Below are 20,542 nucleotides of genomic sequence, written 5' to 3'. Positions count from 1 at the left end.
CCCTTTATTGAATTCCAGTTGTGAAATTTTAAATTATCATTTTTATATTCTTTATATTTCCCTTTTTTTCTTTTAAAACTTGTTAATTCAATAATTTATAGCAGTCCCTTTGTAGATTAGGAATAGCAACATTTGTGCCACAGAGGAATTCATGCGTGTTATTCATACTTAAATGATAAATTGAAATGCTGTTGTGTTCTGAGGTGAATTGTTCAAACAGAAGAGAAAAATCTAATCTGTTGCAAGGGTTTGAGTCCACTCTCTGAGGCTGAGTGCTTCTCCTCTGCCTTACTCTGCTGCTACTGTTCTTTGTGTCTTAAGATATTCACTTTTGCTTGGACCAACTAGGATTACTTAGTGATTCTATTAAATAGTGGACAATTTCTGGACAATTTAAACTTAATGTGAATTATTGATATATCATCCAATGTAGTACTGGTAATAATGTTTGAAATATCTTCAGGGTGTGCTATTTCTAGGCCCAATATCCTGTAAATATTTTTAAAATTGGTAACTGTAAAACATACTACTTTCAGTAATGTATTATACTGTACAGTGAGGAATATTTGCCATTTTTATGAGGTTCATAGGGCTCATATATACTAGATTATACCAAGCTGACATACACTGATGATCAGCCGTATTTAGTATGTTTGTATAAAACAAAGGAGCCGGTTAAAAAATATAATTAATGGAGATTCGAGTTCTGCTCAAGTATCCTATCAGCATCACTAGGGAAAGTGTTAGGAAAATTAACACACTTCACTGAGGAATTAGCCAGAAGTTTGAATAATCTTTCAGCTGCATGTGCATCATGTTAGCGAATGTAAATACATTGATTGATGCTACATATCAGATTGAATGTATAATATTCAACTATATATCTGGGTAGCATTATTAATGGAAGTAATGAAATCAACCCTGAAATTAATAACAGACTAAGTAAAGGTACAACATTTTTTTATCAAGTCAGAGAGCTTTTATGGGATGACTAAAGTACCCCGAGAACAAAATTAACATTATATAAACAGTATTTCATACCAATTGTAACATACGGACTAGAAACACTGGTAACTAATAAGAGACAAGATAGTAAGATCCAAGCCATAGAAATTAAATTTTTAAGAACATCGGTTAGAAAGACAAGAAGAGATAGAATTCAAAATATTAAAATCAGAGAAGAGCTAAATATAGAACTGTTAGTACAGAACATACAGGAAGCAAGACTGAGATGGTTTGGACATGTAAAAAAGAATGGGAAAGGACTGGGTAGCAAGAAGGGAATTGGAAAGAGAAAGGGAAAGAGACCAGTTGGAAGACCGAGGTGGATGGATCAGATTTGGAAGGACATTCAAGAAGCTGGATTGGACGTGACGGAAGTAATGGAGCAGGAAAAGTGGATGGTCAGAAAGGAGTGGAGGAGGCTTGTTAACCACACCCGGGCAACTGGAGTGGGACATTCATTATGATCTCAGTTTTACAATATTCAATAGCAGAGAGACTTGTGGATTGCCAGGTTGCATTATATGTAGTTCTGGGACTATTGGTTTGTATTGTTTGATTTTTCTTCTGTGGTTAGGCAAGTTATAATCACTTTTGGAACTCGGTTTATTCCAGTTAATCTTGTTTATTGGACAAAAATATACTGATTGAAGATAATTTTATTACTTAATGCTGGAAATGTTGTAATTGATCTCGTCCTTACTCATTGCAATTGATTGGTCTTATTAATGATGTTCATCATTTGTAGCGATAGAAAACAGGATTAAAAAACCCCAGGATGGACAAAAGCAGAGTTTTATTTTTGTTAGAACTGGTTGCGGCATGGTGCTTTGAAAGTAGTTTTCTTTTATTGCTTTAATGTAATAATGTTATTTGCTTTACATCCCACTAACCTTCTAACCCCAACTTGGCAGGTTCGATCCTGGCTCAGTCCAGTGGTATTTGAAGGTGCTCAAATATGTCAGCCTGGTGTCGGTAGATTTACTGGCACGTAAAAGAACTCCTGCGAGACTAAATACCGGCACCTCAGCGTCTCCGAAAACCGTAAAAGTAGTTCGAGAGACGTAAAGCAATAACATTATTATTATTATTATTATTATTATTATTATTATTATTATTATTATTATTACATCCCACTAACTACTTTTATGGTTTTGGAGATGTCGAGGTGCCAGAATTTTGTCCTGTGGGAGTTCTTTTATATGCCAGTAAATCTACCAACACAAGGCTGATGTATTTGAGCACCTTCAAATACCACCGGACTGAGCTAGGATTGAACCTGCCAAGTTGGAGTCAGAAGGCCAGCACCTCAGCTGTCTGAGCCACTCAGGCTGGCATTTTAAATGTTTTTAACATAAAATGTCATGATTTTCTTTTTGGGACTGTACAATCCAATATTTTTGGATCTCTATCTAACACACAGGAGAGCATTTTGAACTACAGGTGTTCCTTCAGTAAGTGCATGGCATATATTCCTTTTATCTAACTATTTTTACTGTGTATTTTTAACTTTTTGGACTTCTTGTACTCAGTCTTCTTACAGTTGAGGATGTCCCTCATAGGGAAGAAATACGTACTGTTAATAAATATTTAAATGTATTCTGTTTATGAGTATTGAACAGTGTTGAAAAGGTGGACTCCTACTTTATTTTATTCAACATAAGGAAATAACTAAGTTGAGTGTAAAAAGAATGGCTTCCATCGTAACAAGTTACATAAGTGTTCACAACAGTAGACAGTTTTGAATGCACATGAATTAATAAACACAGTATTGCTGATACATTTCCAATCGACCAACTCAAAATTTACAATGTAAACAAAATTATTAATTTGTTTGCTTTTTAATGTATTTATGAAGCCAACTTGGGTTTGACATATATACATTTTTGGGAAATAATTAAGATATAAAATGAAATGGTAACTATAAACAAATAAGTGTTTATTCTGCTCCGAGATGGGGTCCGGTCCTGTGTTTTGATTCTGTGTTGCCATTTGGGATGATCATTACTAGGGTCAGGATTTATAGACACAAAAAACAGTTTAAATTGGCAGGCATATAGGCACTAAAAATAGCCAAAATTGGTTTGTAGATAGGCTCCATTGTGTAAAATAGGCAACATAGGCATTAAAAATTACTTATAGTGCACTCAGTCACTATGGAAGGGATTTATAATTAACAAATTTTCAATATTTTCAGGTAACAATTGTGCTCTGTTGTCATGAAGAATGTTTCTGTATTGAGGGAAGTATCTATCAACATCACATCAGCCCCCTCCCCTTGGATTTCGTTGCAGGTCTCAATCAAACTTTCCCTGATAGCTGCTACATTTCCAAATGACTTCCCTTAACTCCTTCCGCAAACATAATGGACTCCATAAGGGGCATGACACTTCTCTCCAACGCTGTAATGGCTCCCAGCAGCTTGCTGAAGTTTCCTTCAGGAATATCAAATCTGATCAAACCGATGGGTAGGACGTGCTTTTCTTGGCTTTTCTTATGTAGACAGCATCCTCATTGCCCATGGCCTAAATCATATAGCGGTGTAACAAAACAGTTTGCCACAATACATAAATTAATAGCCCTATGAATGCTACAACAAAATGCGATCGTAGTCTTCAGTCACAAAAAGATAAACCTTCAAGCTTGGCAAAAGGGAAGGAAGTTGGGATCTCCAGTGATCCACTGCTTCAGGCAGGAGGAATTGGAAGATTTTTCTATAGGCATTGTTAAATGCACTTCTTCAAAGAGACCAGAAAATTTGGATTCTTTTAAAGACTGTCAAAAGGCATTAAATAGGCAATTATACTCCATATAGGCACGAACCCCAGAAATAGGCATTTATAGGCACAATCAAACCTACAAATTCTTGCTAAAGAGAGCCTAAAACACATTTGTAATTATCTTAAAAACCTACGTTTCCGTATACAGGTATAACAGCGACAAATAGGCAGAATTTCGTCCCCGATCTTTACCATGGTCTGGGTGTAGGCCTGCAATCCTGAGGTTGTTGTGGAGGGTATGGATCCTTTACCATCGACCTGCAGAGCAAAAGTCCTCTTTGCCACGGTTGATTTCTCTGCTACAAGTACGTGACCGTACCAGTGCAGATGGATTTCCCTCTTCTTCTGTATGATTGGTGTCACTTTATATTGCCTGCATACTTCGTTTGTCAGATGATCAAGAAGTATGCACTGTAGCTTCCTTGTTTTGGTCACAGCAAATTGTTGCTCCACTTCCTCAGTAAATGCCCAGCATTCAGCACCATAGAGAGCGACTGGCTGGATGACAGAGCAGCATATTTTTGTATTTAAGCTGATCGGGAAATTTCATATCAGAAAAGACACTTGTCATAGTACACCATTTAAGCCTATGCAGTTCAGCAGTTAGGGGATGTTGTGGATGAAAAGTCACAATCTGGTAAGGCATGTATGTTGCACACTGTTTCCCTTACTAGGAACAAAGTACAAACTGTTAATATGTCCAGCTGAGTATGTAGTGGCACTTCTTCCCTGCAGGCATCATATTAGAGAATTGTAGTGTACACACACCACCAGCCTCTCTGGCTTCTCAAAGTGATTGATCTTCAGAGTAAAGATTGTATACCCTCATATCAGGGGTGCAGAAATTTTCTCTGAATTGAGAAGCCAGCCCAAATGTTTAGGTGCCAGCAAGGATCCCACCAACTTGATACCTATAAATAATCGAGCTGCCTACTTAACGTCTCTCTAATCTACACATTTAAACCTTCCGGAAATATAAAATTAAAGATATATTATAGAACTATTAGGTGTAAATGCTAGTGTTGGCTGTATTTTACAAAATTCAAAAGATATTGAACATAGGCCTACAATCTTGCAGAATAATTATCTAAATGACCATGCATGTGCGTTGCGGTCTTGTCTTCCTACTAAGAAGCTACTGGTCCACAGCCCTTGCAGGATCAAATTCCTGTACTGCAGTTTCATTCATGTTACACATTATGAGATCACAAAATAATGCTTGTTTCTAATGACGATCTGAATCTGTCTTTGATAAAGTTTATCCAACTAAATCCTCACTCACACAATACTGTAGAGATTGGAAGAACACGTACAAATATCGAATGTCTCCAAATAGGAAATCCATCACTGCCTGCAAGCTCCAACAGCTCATACGATTTTTTTCCTCTTCGAAGAATTTTGAACTCGTACAACTCATTTTGTATACATTCACTCCATTTTCACATTTTGCAACTTGTTCCCTCAAATGTTCTGCCAACATTAACATTTCACCAACACCATGATTTTCCAGATCCGTTCCAGTTGGCATCAAATATGGTTGTGCGCTTCTCTACAGTTCCCTGAACCAAAAATCTTTCCTTGAAGTGTCTCTATGACTAATCAGTTTTTCATTCTGCAAATTGACAGGAGAACTAGCAGCTGAGGCAATTCACTTCAGCTGTATCTCTTGGAAAATGCCATTAATGGAGGTGTTTGTTACAAATTTATCATCATTTGGGCCAGGGGTAGTTTTGAGTAATTCAAGTCATGCTACTGACTTTTAGCACACAGTTCAATAGTTATCTAAATTAAAATATAAAATTTCAACCTCTTTAGTACTATATAATGTAATCTTGTAAATTACTTAATTATCATATTGTATTTTTAAAAATGTACGTGTTTTGGCTCTTTGAACCATTGTCAGCATTGGAAAGGACAATGCAAATGAGTATACATTATTAATTTATAAAATCTGACATAATTTAACATCAAATATGTAAATCAAATGCAGTAAAATATGATCATGACAGTGAAATCTTGTGAATAACAATTGGCTCCATCCATTGAACTCTTCTTCATAAGTAATAAACTTGATATAATATTGCTGTTGTCTCATATATAGTCCGGAAACTTACTATCATCATATTTTACTGCGTATTAACAGAGTTTTACTGTATTTCCATTAGAAAATGTGTCAGTGATAGTTATTTTGAGATCAGAGACTTCCTCAAGCCAAAATAATTCTGAAATAAAATTTCCAGTAGCAGAAGCTCACAAAACCACTGTTCTTGATACTGACCATAGGCTCAATGAGTAAACTTGCAAGGAAATAACAGAACTAATGAACTTCAGATCTACAGTACTGAAGAATTTAAGATCTCCCATAATAAAGCAAAGTTTTGAACAGATTTCTCAGGCCGTCGGTTAAGGCCTTACCCCATTTTCTTGACTTTATTATGCAAACTTTAGCAAAAGAAATGTTATCAAGGATTGGTGTTTTTCAAATTAAAGGTATAATAATACTAGACAGACTACCAAAAGCAGTCTGAAATATATTTATTGATCTGATGTATAAAAGTGTAGATGTAGTAGATTGGTGATTCAAAAACACTGACATTCTCTCAGCAGAGTTTCAAAACTGGATGTCACGAATCCAGATCAACTTACACCTTCAGTCAGATGTATATAACACAACCCAGTATTTTCAAACTTTTTTCTTGCAGCAAGAGGTGTGATAGGTGATTTTAACTAATTTTGGGTCGCTGAACACGAATCCGTTGTCCATTTCTGTGTATCACGTCATGTTTTCTCGCATTAGGTATATCAAAATAAGAGATAGACCTGAATATTGCATTTAAAAAGTACTGAAAAATGTTGATAATTTTGGAAATATTTATATTTCTTTGTATTATTATATATATTTTGAAATAGTTGAATATTGTCTTGAATTATTATATACAATGAATAATTATTGAGTATAAAATTACAATGAAATATTTAGCATTTATCGCAACAGAGGCCTAATACTGATTTACACAAAAACACATAAACAAACAACTCGGAGGCAATGAAAGCATTTTATTTTCACAATTAAACATGATTTACAAGCAAACAATGTAACTTTTATTCAGTATTTTTATGAATTCATAAATGTGAACAAAATTAACAGTCCTAGATGTCCGCTTGGAATGAACGCTTGGCTCCCCAGTGTCTGACTGCATCAAGTTTGTCTTCTCTTTTCAAACACCAACAGTAGTCGGCCATCATTAGTTCATCCAACCTTCCCTGGTATCTTCTTTCTGCCTTCTTGATGTCCTGATGGAATCTCTCTCCCATCTCTTCATTAACAGCCCCAAGATTTTCCAGAAATTGATCGAGATGAGAATGAAGGAAGTGCAGTTTCAGATTCATTCTGCGCAATTCTTTCATATCACCCAACATCGTTTTCACTATTGCTCATCCTTTACATTTCCTAGGAACTTCATTATGACGTCTCTTATTGAATTCCATGCATCAAGTTCCACGGCATTCATCATCTGTTCAGTTTCTGTCTTTCAGAAGCTTTCTAATTTGTGGTCCATTAAATTGCCTCCCTTGACTTTTGCATCAGATAAATGTGGAAATTTGCTTGCAATGTACTTGAAACAGGGGCTACTTTTTTCCAAGGCCTTAACGAACTGCTTCATGATTCCCAGTTTGATGTGTAGTGGTGGCAAAATAATTTTTTGTGGGTCAACTAATGAAGCATTTGTAACATTTGTAACATTTTTCACACCAAGTGTCAAAACTTGTCTCTTGGGCCAGGAAGGTGTAGACCAGTGTTTGTCTCTAGCTCTGCTGTCCCATTCACATAAATAACAAGGGAATTTAGTGTAGCCTGCTTGTTGTCCTAATATAATACCACACACCTTCAAGTCATTACACACATCCCACTGCTGCTCATGATACTTGATTTTATCTAAAATGGTTTGCATTGTGGTATATTGTAATTTTCTTTTAGTGAAACCGAATGTGCTATTGCTAGAATGTTTCCGTTATGAAGTAGTACAGCCTTTAACCTCCTCCTGTAGGAATCCACAAACAGCAGATTCGCTGTTATCACAAAGCAGCACTGTGCCGCAATGAAACATTTTCAGACAGTAAATGGCACATAACATGAAAACTATATGTGATAGAATAGAACCAATGACATTTCTGAAATCAGGAGACCTTATTTAGTTAAAATCACGAATCAGATGCTTTGCTGCAAAAATCATGCTGGATAGTGTAATTCACTGGAGAGATTCATTCAGCTTTGAGGTCATACTGCAAGAGATATGAGAAACAACATTTTGGATAGCTTATCAACCTGGCCAACAGCTAGAAACTGCAGATGATGATGATGATGATGATGATGATGATGATGATGATGAACCTTACAAATTCCCGTGAAGACTTGACAGTGCACTAAATATTTTCTTTTGTTATGGGCTATAACCTGGAATTCAAATTTTCAATTCATTAGCATTATAATAATCCCAACCCAGGTTATAAGTAAGTTTTAAATTCATACAAGAGCCGGTAAGGAAGTTTGGGCCTCTTAAGCAGTGGTATATTACAGTAGAGTCCCACTTATCCAATATAGACGGGCCAGCATGATGTCGGATAAACAGATATGTCTGTTAAAATGGAAAGAGGAAAAAACGATATCGTGAATTGTGTACAGATGTATTATTACTGATACAGATGATATTTACATTCACTGTACAATACAGTTTAATATTTGAGCATAAAAGGATGTTGAAACAAATTTAAATTTGTTTAAAGAAGTTTGTAATAAAATTTTTCTTGTCTGTTGACTGTCTTTTTCATGCTGTCACATCATGTATTCTCTGTACAAGTAACACATCAGTGTTGGAGGTTTCTTTATGTTGCTCCACATATTTCAATTCTGCTTCAAGGGCTTTGAATGCTTCATTGTGTTATTTTGGCATACATATCCTTCTTGAACGTTTTCTCTCTCTTTTGTTTCTCTATTTTATTGTAAAGAAATGTAGACAATGTCTTCACTAGTCACTTCAGACTGGACATTAACGACAGATCACTTCCTGATGATTTCATCAGTCGCATCTGCACATCCAGGTTTTTTTTTTTAGCACAGTATTTGGAAAACTGCATGTTATACTGGTAGAGGATAGCGTTGTGTGTGGTGTATGTGCTGAAGGCATATTGAGAATAAAACAAAACACCCAGTCTCTGAGTCAGGGAATTAACCATTTAAAATTAAAATCCCTGTCTCAGCCGGGGGTGTGCCTTGGAACCAAAGGCCACTATGCTGACTTCAGCCAAGGAGCTTGATATCGTGACTGGTAATAGACAGTGTTTTTATCAAAGGAGATATCATTGCCAATCTCTCTGTTTTGCTAATAATTAAGCTGAGGACATTTAGGCATTGAAAATCCTAAATGAGGCTCTAAAAATAGGCACTATTAACATTATAAAACTTGTTCTAACTTCTTTGTCCACTTTTTCCATACCTGGGTGGTATTGTGGGTGCGAACTGTGATGCACGTGTGGACTTCGGTCCCGTGTTAGAGCTGGATACCCTTCCTGACTCCACCTCATTTTGGTAGGATGTATTCAGTATTCCGTGTTTCTGTGGTGGTTGGTAGTGTGGTGTGGTGTGTGTACCACATATAAAGATGAACACAAACACCCAGTCCCGCTGAGTCAGAGGAATTAACTAGCTGCAGTTAAAATTCCTGACTCGACTAGGAATCGAACCCGGGATCCTCTGAACCAAAGGTTTTGCCACTGACATTCAACCAAGGAACCAAACCTATATTACAGTCGACTGCTGTGTATTTTTCAAGATTTTCTCATTCCAGTCGGGATAGTTCTAAATCAAGGGAATGTGACCTCATTCTCACAGGATGTGATTGAGCTATACCCTCTACTGACTGACAAGAAATGTCTAAGCAAACAAATAAAATAATCACAATTCTAAAAGGTTTAAAACAATGTTTCAGGCATTTAAATGGGCATTTATTGCAAAATAGGTACTAACAATCAAAAGACATGTATAGGCACTAACAAACACCTATTATTCATCATAAATTGATGTATACATTCCTAACTTTTCTCTATATTCAGTAGTTACAGAAACAAATAGGCATTTTAGGAAATATCCTCAGCTTATTGTACTGATAACATTGCATTATACTTGATGGCATGTCCAGGTCTGGTCACTATAACCTTGTGTTCTTAAACTATAAAGTTCTTTGCCTCCAGTACATCATATTGCTGTAACAGAATTACTATTATGAAGCACACACGCACTCTGTAGTGACATGCCTCTTGGGGCAGATAATGACCGTAACCAGACAGAAGTCCCATTGACTTCTCGTTCAGTAAAATATGGAATGGGGGTTGTTTTCCAATTCAGCAGTGCTAGGGAAATTGTGATACCAATTACAAAACCAGATCAAAAATATTTAGATAGGTATAGACTAATTGGTTATGTGAATGAATCTGATCCACTAAATGTCACTGTAATATTTGCTCCAAATGAAAGATAATAATTGCTTTCACTCAAATAATGTGTAAAATCTGTGGTAAATTAACAAATACTGTCGTTACTAGGGAAATATCTAGAGAAATATGTATATGCATTTACGGGCTGTAGACAGGACTCCCTTATCTTGAATTCTGCTGCTCGTGCCGTCTTTTGTTTCTTTCTTGAGGTCCAGGGCTAGCACCAATGAATGGGAGTGCTATGCCTGTCAATTCTCATTATCTTTGTCTACATGACTAGCGCGGGAGTTCAAACAGCAAAATAGCATGATCCCTGGACCGATAAATATATTACTGTTTTGTTGAAAGGAAAATAGCATGAATCCTGGACCAGTAATAATGAATGAGTTAGGGCACAAAATGAATGAGCAACATGAAGAAAACAACACCTAATTAATTCAAACAACTTCAGTGCACAAAGACATCGCACACAAAATCTTAGACAAACAAAACACATATAGAAGCGCTGCGATGCAGCGGAAAAAATAGTTGTAAGGTAGTAAAGTATGTATCCATATTATTCTCTACAAGTAAATATTTTGTACTTTTCCGTAATTTACCGCAGATTTTACACTTTCTTTGAGTAAAAGCAATTACTGTATTATCTTTCATTTGGGACAAATAATACAGTGACATTTCATGGATTGAATTCGTTCATGTAACCAGGCTAATCTAGTCATATATAGAGATACAGGAACATATAATAGGGCAAACACAGTGGCAGGTCAGTGTGGAAAGCAGGAGCAACAGAATGAGGTGGAAAGGACAGACATAATAACTCAAAAGGACAAGGATCATTTTCACATCTCCATACACTGCCATCTTCAAATAGATAGGATCTCTCCTCATCAATCCCAGTTCTTCTAATATCCAGACAAGCTAATTTCTGCTTCTCAGCTTCATCAGGTGGGCAGACGTTGGCACTTATTGAGGGTCCATCTTGAAAATATTCAGTGTTGATGTTGGAAGTGTAGGATAATAGGAAATCTGGGTAAATACATTAAACGAGAAGAAACATGAGATAAAGATGAATACAGGTGGCAGAAGATTAGGAACATAAGGCAACCATTAGGAGAAAAGGATCCCAATGGCATAATATAAGCATTGGAAAGGTACATACAAGTATCGAATCAAGTCATATGTGGAGAGAGATAGGAACAAGAAAAGTAACACATAAGAGGATGATCATAATGGCAGGTCATTATGGAAAAACAATACAAAGAGGAGACAAGCACCAACATGAGAACACAGAAGGACAAGGATAATCTTCACATCTTCATACACTGCTGTCTTTGAATAGATTCCTAGCTCTTCTTGGCCCCCAACAAGCTCATTTCTGCTTCCCAGCTTCCATCAGGAGGGCAGGCATCATTATTCAATGAGTGGCCATCCAGATAGATCTTGTCTTGATGTGGGAAGTGTTTCTAATCTTTCACCATTGTATTTACCTTTATTGTGTGTTTCTTCCCTTTCCCTGTATTTATTCGGCTTTCTTTTTATCCTACACTTCCTGAATTAAGACCGAGGACCTGTCAAGATGGTTCCTCAATGAGTGTTGATAGCTTGCATCGGAAGAGGGTGGGTTCAAATCCCACTGTGAGAAGCGATTCTAATTCAGGCTCTTAAGATGTAACGACTGATGCTTACGATAACCTGGTGTTTTGTATATTACTGGTAGTGGTGGTTACGATAATTTCTTTTTTTAAATGTGGTTTTTACCCTCTAGATTAATTTGACGCTTAACGATACTTTGCCAGCATGTGCAGTGGAGTCCGATTGACATAAACATCGTAACTTCAGTTTTGAAAATGTCTTCATGGCTGTCTGCATTAAATGTAGGAAGAATTCATAGTAAATGTAGGCCATGCTCATTTGTACTCTTAGCTCACAGCAGTGAGACATGGACGTGAACATACTGTAGGGGCCCTTTGCTAATTCTTCCAATGCTTGACATATTGTGCTTGGCTACCCTCTTTCATTAGTTTTGTCTCATCTCCTTGATGTTTTAACAACATTAGTTGACCCTGAATGATAGAATGATTTTCATTTTCACCTTTCATTTTATTTACTTCTTACTGTTGAATGTGCTGAGTACTTGTAAGATCTATGGTATTGATACTGTTAGTCTCCTGTTTGCTTATTTCTTTCATTGCTTTTAGGAAATCTCCGAAGACTGTAAAAGTAGTTAGTGGGACGGAAAACAAATATTATTATTATTATTATTATTATTATTATTATTATTATTATTATTATTATTATTATTATTATTAACAAACGAGTGAGTACCTACAGTTAGGATATCAGCAGCAAGCCAGCTACCTGGTTTTGTAATGTGTCTAAAGTTTTAAAAAATGGGTTCAGATGATGCAAATAAAAAAGTAAATTACCTCATCTTGAACTAGTTGTGTTATACAGTACGCAAACCTTTTCTTGATACCAGGTTTTACGAGGGTGGGGAGTAAGGAGGGAGCGCTCCCAGTTCCAGTTATACTGCCAGCTGAATCAAAATGAAATCTGAATTGAATCGATAGTATGATTGGGAGTAATTTTCTGAACCTTTATTATCTTAAGCCAACAACTGTGTCACACACACATTATATATCATTATACAACATTTCTCGATGTGAATCTTGTTCCTAGCATGAATTCTATAGTTTGGCTTTGCTGTGTAAACAACTACAGTACTAGTACGTAAAGTGTACACCAGATGTCTCACGGCGATTCATAGTTTGTGTGTCAAAGGTTGCCAATAGAAATCACGAAGATAACCAAGGTTTACCGATGCAGCACGAGGGAGCTTAGGTATCACGAAAAGGTTCACGTACTGTACACATCTTTTGAGGGGCCTGGGCCATTTCATTTCCTTAACATGTGCTGTTGGTTTAGATGTTAAGCCCCTATACTTCAACTGTCAGCTGGTATGGGGACGTTAAACCTTGAGCAGACCTCTTGGTGCTATTCAACAGGAGTAGGCATTGTGCCGGCACAGGGTTTCACTCTCTCCGTTCCTACTGTAATACCTCATGTTGTTCATTTCATCTCATTAACTCCTCTGATGAGGTTGTCATCAGGAAGGACATCCGGTTGTAAGACTCACTATGAAGATTCATCTCACTTCATACTCGACCCTGTAAAGAAACGGACAAGGATAGGACACACACACTTCAACAATTAGCCAGTCATTTTAGTCATTGCTTGTTATACTTTTCATTAAACATTCGTCTCACACATCAATCATTTTCATATGCAGTATTATCCTCTTAAAAATAAAAATCATTAGTGATCCAAATTGAATTTTGGGTATTGATAATTCTTTCTGATTACCAGTAACATTTATGCTACTTGACTCTATTTGGGCTTAATCTTTATTTTATGCTGTGATGAAATTTATTGATTTTCTCTGGCCAGAGTTAGGAGATATGAATTGTAGTAGTAGTCAGATAAGGACTTGCACTGTGCTGTGCTGTACTGTGCTGTGCTGATTATTTTCCAGTGTGGTCTTGTTCCATTTTGTGAAAAGTGCTTCAGTCATTGTGTAAATTATTACTTTTTTTCAGATGTTAAGGAAGCTTGAAATTAGTTTAAGAGGTATTATTATTAGTTCCTGGGGGTAAAAGCTAGGGTGATCATCTCTCTGAGAAAAAGGCACTTGCATTTCTCGCTTCATAAGCTGGCACAAATCAAATTGGCAATATTTGTGCTATATAAGTTTACAGAAAAGTAAGGTATTTGACAATTTAAATTGACAATGAAAATTAAACTATGAAGAATTATTGCATTATCATTCATCAGTAGTAACATTGCTTGTACTATGATGCTTTATTGTACTATAACATCTTCCTTTCTACACCAGCAGTACTAAATTTAAGGACCTATTTTTTAAACGAATGCTTTATACCATGTTAAATATTTAAGAAATACCAACGGTTTAAATGTTTTTATTGGATACTTACTTTTGATTATTAGTGATTTAAGCCCACTAGGGAGTGCTTATGACTAGTTCTTTTTGGATGCTCGCTTTTGTTCCCAATACCTCTGGAGTCCTGCTATTAGTTTTTCCTTTTTCTGTGAAAGAGGTTTGAGAGATTTAACAACTTTTGGTAGAGGAGACCACGAATTTACCAATTTACAAAATTTATGGCGGTCTGTGACATCAGTATCAGAAATCCCAGCAGAAGCTAAGTCCATTTTTACTTCATTGAGTCACATGCATCCCAGTCTTGTAGCTTTGGATGAGTGAGAAGATCTTCGTAAGCCTGCCATTGTCCATTCTCGCAAGGTGCCCGTAAAACTTTGGCCACGTCGTATGCTAGTATTAGCCGTTTCCTACCGTTGGTACTTTTGATTTTATTGTACTTAAAATTGTTTCTCTCTGTTAGACATTAACTAAAGAAAACAGTATTTCTATATTTGCATAGTGGCTAAGGATGAGTGGCAATCAGTTCTGGGGAATCATTAAGTAATTGCACCAAACATCATTTCCGAGTCTTCAGTCAGTTTTGTGCATAGTAATGTTGATAACTGTAATGAAATGCACTTTGTTGTGCTTTGTGGCTTATTGATATATTGCTAATAAAAAAATATAAAAAAATGGTATTTTCCAAAATTTCCATAAATCTACTCTGACTCTTCTTTTGCCTGATAAAAGAGGACATATCCGGAAAGAGGTTATATGGTCACCCTATATGATGATGAGCAAAAAAACGTGTAATACTTAAAAAATTTAAGATTTTTATAATAAAATTAGCCATGAAAGAGATCTATTCACATTTTAAACACTTTTCACACATTACAACATCCGTCTGAAGTATCTATGAATTGAGAATGTGACCATTCTTAGGGTGGTTTATTACTCACAGTCGCTGAAGCACTTACCTTTGATTTATGGAGGGTAGCAAAATAAAATCTTTTAATGTTCATCATCAGTCTTGTGGCTTACTTATCATTGCTGTAGGGATACCCCTGTGACATTTGTTTAAGATTTTTGAACCATTTGCTTGCATTTCAGTCAGCTATCAGTGTGCAATTCTCAGTAAAACATTCCTCTTAGCCCTGAACATGCTGCAAGGTTATTTGTGTTGGAGGATGGATGCAGCTTCAGTTATTTTGCTCAGGTCATTGGATAATCTCTTGATAGCTTTTACCATGCAGTGCTATACTACAGAGAACTCCAAACATACAACAGCAGATGAGGGTCAGACCATAGAAGGAGCACAAGTGGCAGGGATGACAGATTTCTCACCCTGCAAGTTCTATGTGATTGCCGTACCACAACTGGAAATATCAGACTTGTGAGACTGAGGGAGTGAACAGTAAGGGAGAGATTCCAAGAATCTTACCTTTCATCCAGGACACCTGCACATAGATGCCTACTTGAAGGAACAACACAGAGAAGCGCGTCTTCATTTCTCAAGGCATCATCTGGGATGGACCTGGAAGCAGTGGGCCTCTGTTCTCTTAACTGATGAGTCATTTTAATCTCGGGTCTCCTGATGGAAGGGAAAAAGTGTAGAGAAAGTCTGGAGAGGTGTATAACACCATTGCGTTCTCCTTGAGGACTTCTTTTCGAGGTGGGTGGATGGTCAACAACATACAGATGTGCACTGAGTTGGTGGTCATTTATCATGGAACTCTCAATGCCCAAAGGTACATCAAAGAAATCCTGGAGGACCCTGTGATGCCCTTTGCACCTTTCATTGGCCAAAATTTCATGCTGATGCATTATGATGCCCATTTTCATACCTCTCACGTGTTGTACGGTATCTGCAGGAAGTTGGGGTTTGAACGCTGGACTGGCCAAGTAGTTTTGACATAAACCCTATTGAACATGTATGTGATATGCTTGGAAGGTACATCAAAAAACTTGACACCACCACCTTGGCACAGTTGAAAACAACATCATCAGAGGCCATCCAACAACTTGTGAACAATATGCCTAAGCATTTACAGGCCATCATAGACATTAGGGATGAAAACACCTGTGTTTAGTGACCTGTGTCCTTGCGAAGTGCAGTACAAACATTTACTTGGTTTTGTTTGGCCATAAATTTAATAATAATTTACAAAAACCACCTGAAAAAACAAACAAACAAAAGAACCAAAACTGAGTCGGTGCGACATAAAGAGAAAAAAAAAAAAAAAAAAAAAAAGAACCAAAACTTGAATAATTTCAATAATTGCAAAATGTGAGGAAAATTGTCAGTTACTGCATATTGTAAAACATGTTTGGATATTTTTTTGTACCCAAACATCTAGCTTTTGTAAAAATTTAAATGAATATTGCAAACCCAATACATTTTCGTGGAATAAATTAAGATTTTACCTAAGAAATTATAGTGTTACACTTTTTTCTTGCCGGTCAGTTTATTTATTATTCTCAACTTCTTCGGCATTCAACAATATGTAACTTGCTACAGCTGTATGTGCGTACTGTTTGTCAAGATCTGATGTATTTGATGCTGTGAGTCTTTTAAAAAAAATACTATTTTCAGAAAATATTCTGTGGAAGATTGCATAATGAAAAAGTTGATTCGTACAGTTTTAATATCGGCAGCAGGCCTGCTAACAGATTGAAGTCAATAATATTCGTTCATGTATAAAATTACCTCTGAATATGTGTTGTAATTATGAAGAATAGCTAGTGAGTTCCACTGAAGAACTGAAATTTGAATCAGTATGCCTGGAAGAGGGATTGTCCCATTTCACTATCTTCGTTTTTATGACATGATGCCCTTCCTGATGTCAGCATCATCAAATGAGTTAATGAGATGAAATGAATGATGTGATATATGATAAATAATAATTTTGTGTGGCTATTGCTAGCCTTGTGCAGCCCTTTTAATGCAGAATAATTTTGTGTGGCTATTGCTAGCCTTGTGCAGCCCTTTTAATGCAGACCCTTCGACGAGGAGAGGCTGCATCTGCCGTGTATGGGAAACTGCGTGTTATTGTAGTGGAAGATATTGTTGAGTATATGGTATGTGGGTTGCAGGGATGTTGGAGACAGCACAAATAGCCAGTCCCCAAGCCAAGGGAACTAACCATTTCAGGTTAAAATCTCCAGCCTGGCTGGGAATCGAACTCGGGGCTCTCTGATCCAAAGACAACTACGCTGACCATTCAGCCAAGGAGCCAGATGTGATGTATGATAGTAGTAAGGTACACGTAATCTACTCCTGTTGCATAGCACCAAGGGGTCTGCTCAAGGTTTAATGTCTTCACCTGATGAACCAGTCACCATCAACAGTGTCCAGTGTGCATATCTGGTGTAATTTCAAATTATAAAGATGTTGTAATGATCGTACCAGTTAGTGACATGAGTCACATGTTAACTTATTTACTTATTTAACTTACTGACCATTAATAAAGTACAGGGACGAACTCCCAAAAACATGGGTGGCTACTTACCCAAACCAGTATTCAGACACGGCCAATTGTATGTTGCACTATCTCGTGCAAAATCGTTTGAAAATGTTAAGATCCACATATCTCTGAATGGTCAACACACAGAGAATATTATTATAAACTACATTACCAATGAATCAGTATTATTATGTACCAGTATTAAATGTTCATAAAACTATTGGAAAGGGCAGTCAAAACAACAGGACTATGACAGGCATATCAAGACAAGTTATGTGACCTGTTTATAATGAGTGCTGCGGAGCAGGGCGGGTCCACTAGTTATATTTAATTTTTTGTCTGGTTTCAGCAAACAGGAAACTGGTCGAACACAATTTCATCTTCGAAAGTACGTTAAATGGGGTAAGAATGGGTCCACCTATTCAGTACGTAAATATTAGTGGCATATATAACTATATTTTTGTAATAATTGGCTATCTTCTCATTAAAACATTAATGATACTACTTTCGACCTTACTTGAGGTCATGCTCGGCCATTACATATGGCATAATTAAAAATACTGAAAAATACAAAACATCTAAAAAGATAACACTTTAAAAAAAAATCATGAGTCTTTGATGAAAAATATTTTGAAGAGTGACACCAATGTCCATCAGTTGCAATATAATATACTGTTATACAGCTGAAAATGTTCATTAAATTAATGGTGCTGTTTTCTTCAAGTTGTAGGAACCAGTCATATTCTTGATTTACACAGTGACTTATAATGAGAAAATATGTTTGACAAACTTGAAAATTAGGTGAGGGGACCACTGTTTCCACAGTTCTATTTCGTAGACTGAGAACCGTTGCCGGTTAAGGAATCATCAATATGTGTATCTATTGCAAGTCTGGATTGAAGTGAATAGGTGGACGTCTGAAAAGAAAGAAGACTAAAGTTGAAGAATGCTCTGTTAAATAGAAACCAATGTAAAAATCAATGTTTAAACTTACTCCCTTGGTTCCATGTGGGCCTGTTCCCAGTGGCTGTGTTTGCAGTGCACTGAGCACTATCCACTGAACTAAGATTACTGTAGGTGGAATGGAGAATCGCACCTTCCAATACTTTCAATACAAGTTGAGTTGATGCCAGTGTGGGACAAAAAATGAGATTTGTAAGTTGTACTATCCACTGCTCGAGGCGAGCTATTACTTAGACTGTGAGAGGGGGGGGGGGGGAGGGGAATAGGAGGGGAAGCAGATGGAGGAAGCTGATGAGAGCATTGATTAGCGAACTTTTTGGAATAAGAATTAGCATTTAAAGTGATAAAAGTGTTAAATAGAATGTTTGTTTTTCTGTTATTTTGTTTAAATTATGGTATCCAAGTAATAGCTCGCCTCAAGCAGTGGAAAGCACTCAGTGCACTGTAAACATAACCGCTGGGAACAGGCTCACTCGGAACCGAGAAAGTAAGTTTAAACGTTGATCTTTTACATTGGTTTCTATTTGACACAGTATTTTTCAACTTTAATTTTCTTTCTTTTCACATGTCCACCAATCATTCACTTAATCCAGATTTGCAATAGATACACATATTGATGATTCTTTAACTGGCAACAGATTTTACCACTATCTTCATAGTAACTTAGGACGTTCCCTCAGATCATCTTCATATTTTAATGTAACCAACTATACCTGCATTAAGCTAAGTTCCACATCACTGAATATCTACAAATTTTTGTAGATTTCATTATTGTGACGTTGACTGATATTTACAAACTATTTTGTGGATTCTGAGCTTGACTTAAACGGTATGCAGATTGTCGCAATTCATATCAGTGACCCCGAAAACTATTTATTCGACACTAACATCGTTCGTTTTCGATAAGTTTTTCATGTTAAGCCCTCCACTATGGGTGCTAGGGGTGTCTTACCACCACAGTGGTTTTTTCCAAATAATAAGCGATATGTGTACTATATTTATTGTAGAGCTATACTAAAACATCCACACATACATCCCTTATCTTGTTCATTTTGTACATTTTCCTTTTAATTCCTCCTTACCCTCCATGCCAGTGGGGGCAGAACATAGATTTAAATGGCAGCCTTGTGTTGATTGATTTACCAGCTTGTAAAAGAATTCCTGTGGGACAAAATTCCTGCACCTCAGCATCTCTGAAAATCTTAAAAGTAGTTAGTGGGACATAAAACAACCACCACCACCACCACCACCATCACCATCACCACCACCACCACCACCACCCTCATTAAGGCAGGGGAGATTAAAGGAATCTTCAAGTTAACTTAGTACTTTGCCTTCTATACCTGTATGGGTTTTTATCAGGTGGTCTACTAATAAAATTTTATATAATTATTTTGTGGTTAATGTTTTGTTTGTGTCTGTGCAGAACGGAAGTGTCGACTGCTCTCTTGATAGCCCTGGTGACTCTTCAAACGGAGGAGGTGCGGCTTCCAACAGTAGCGTGGGTAGCGCAACTGCTCAGGTGACTGCTCAGGTTGTTGTGAGCAGTGGAGCTGAGCCGGCTGTTGCAAGTCCAGGTGACCAAACTAACTCATCTGGCGCAGCCACAATTGTTGGCTCTCCACATTACATTACTGTAACAGGTAGGTTTTGTGGGATGTGCATGCTTAATCATAATGTGTTCTTTTAACCAGGTGAAATATTGACCCTTTGATAATGGGAGAGCACCCTGTTACCTAACATCCATCTTCTTAAACTGATAATGCTTGTGTACTTATTGCTGTTGTGTGTTAGTTTTATAAAAATATTTATTCATCCTCTATTCTTCCACAGGCTTATTCCATTGTTCGCTGAGAAAAAATATTGTAGTCCAACTGGAATATAGGCTTGAATACTAGCGTACT

General features: G+C 36.8%; 1 protein-coding gene across 5 annotated transcripts in view; it reads left to right on the top strand.

The window, feature by feature from the left end:
* Rfx (regulatory transcription factor Rfx) overlaps positions 1-20,542 on the top strand; it is a 560,573-nt gene that overhangs the window by 263,769 nt on the left and 276,262 nt on the right. For all 5 annotated transcript variants that reach the window (XM_067136615.2, XM_067136614.2, XM_067136617.2 and 2 more), the window contains one exon: positions 20,065-20,281. In XM_067136615.2, the coding sequence (XP_066992716.1) occupies positions 20,065-20,281 (217 nt within the window). The remainder of the gene's footprint in view (positions 1-20,064; positions 20,282-20,542) is intronic.

This window comes from Anabrus simplex, chromosome 1, assembly GCF_040414725.1.
Source record: "Anabrus simplex isolate iqAnaSimp1 chromosome 1, ASM4041472v1, whole genome shotgun sequence".
NCBI lineage: Eukaryota > Metazoa > Arthropoda > Insecta > Orthoptera > Tettigoniidae > Anabrus > Anabrus simplex.
This window is presented reverse-complemented; position numbering and strand designations above follow the sequence as displayed.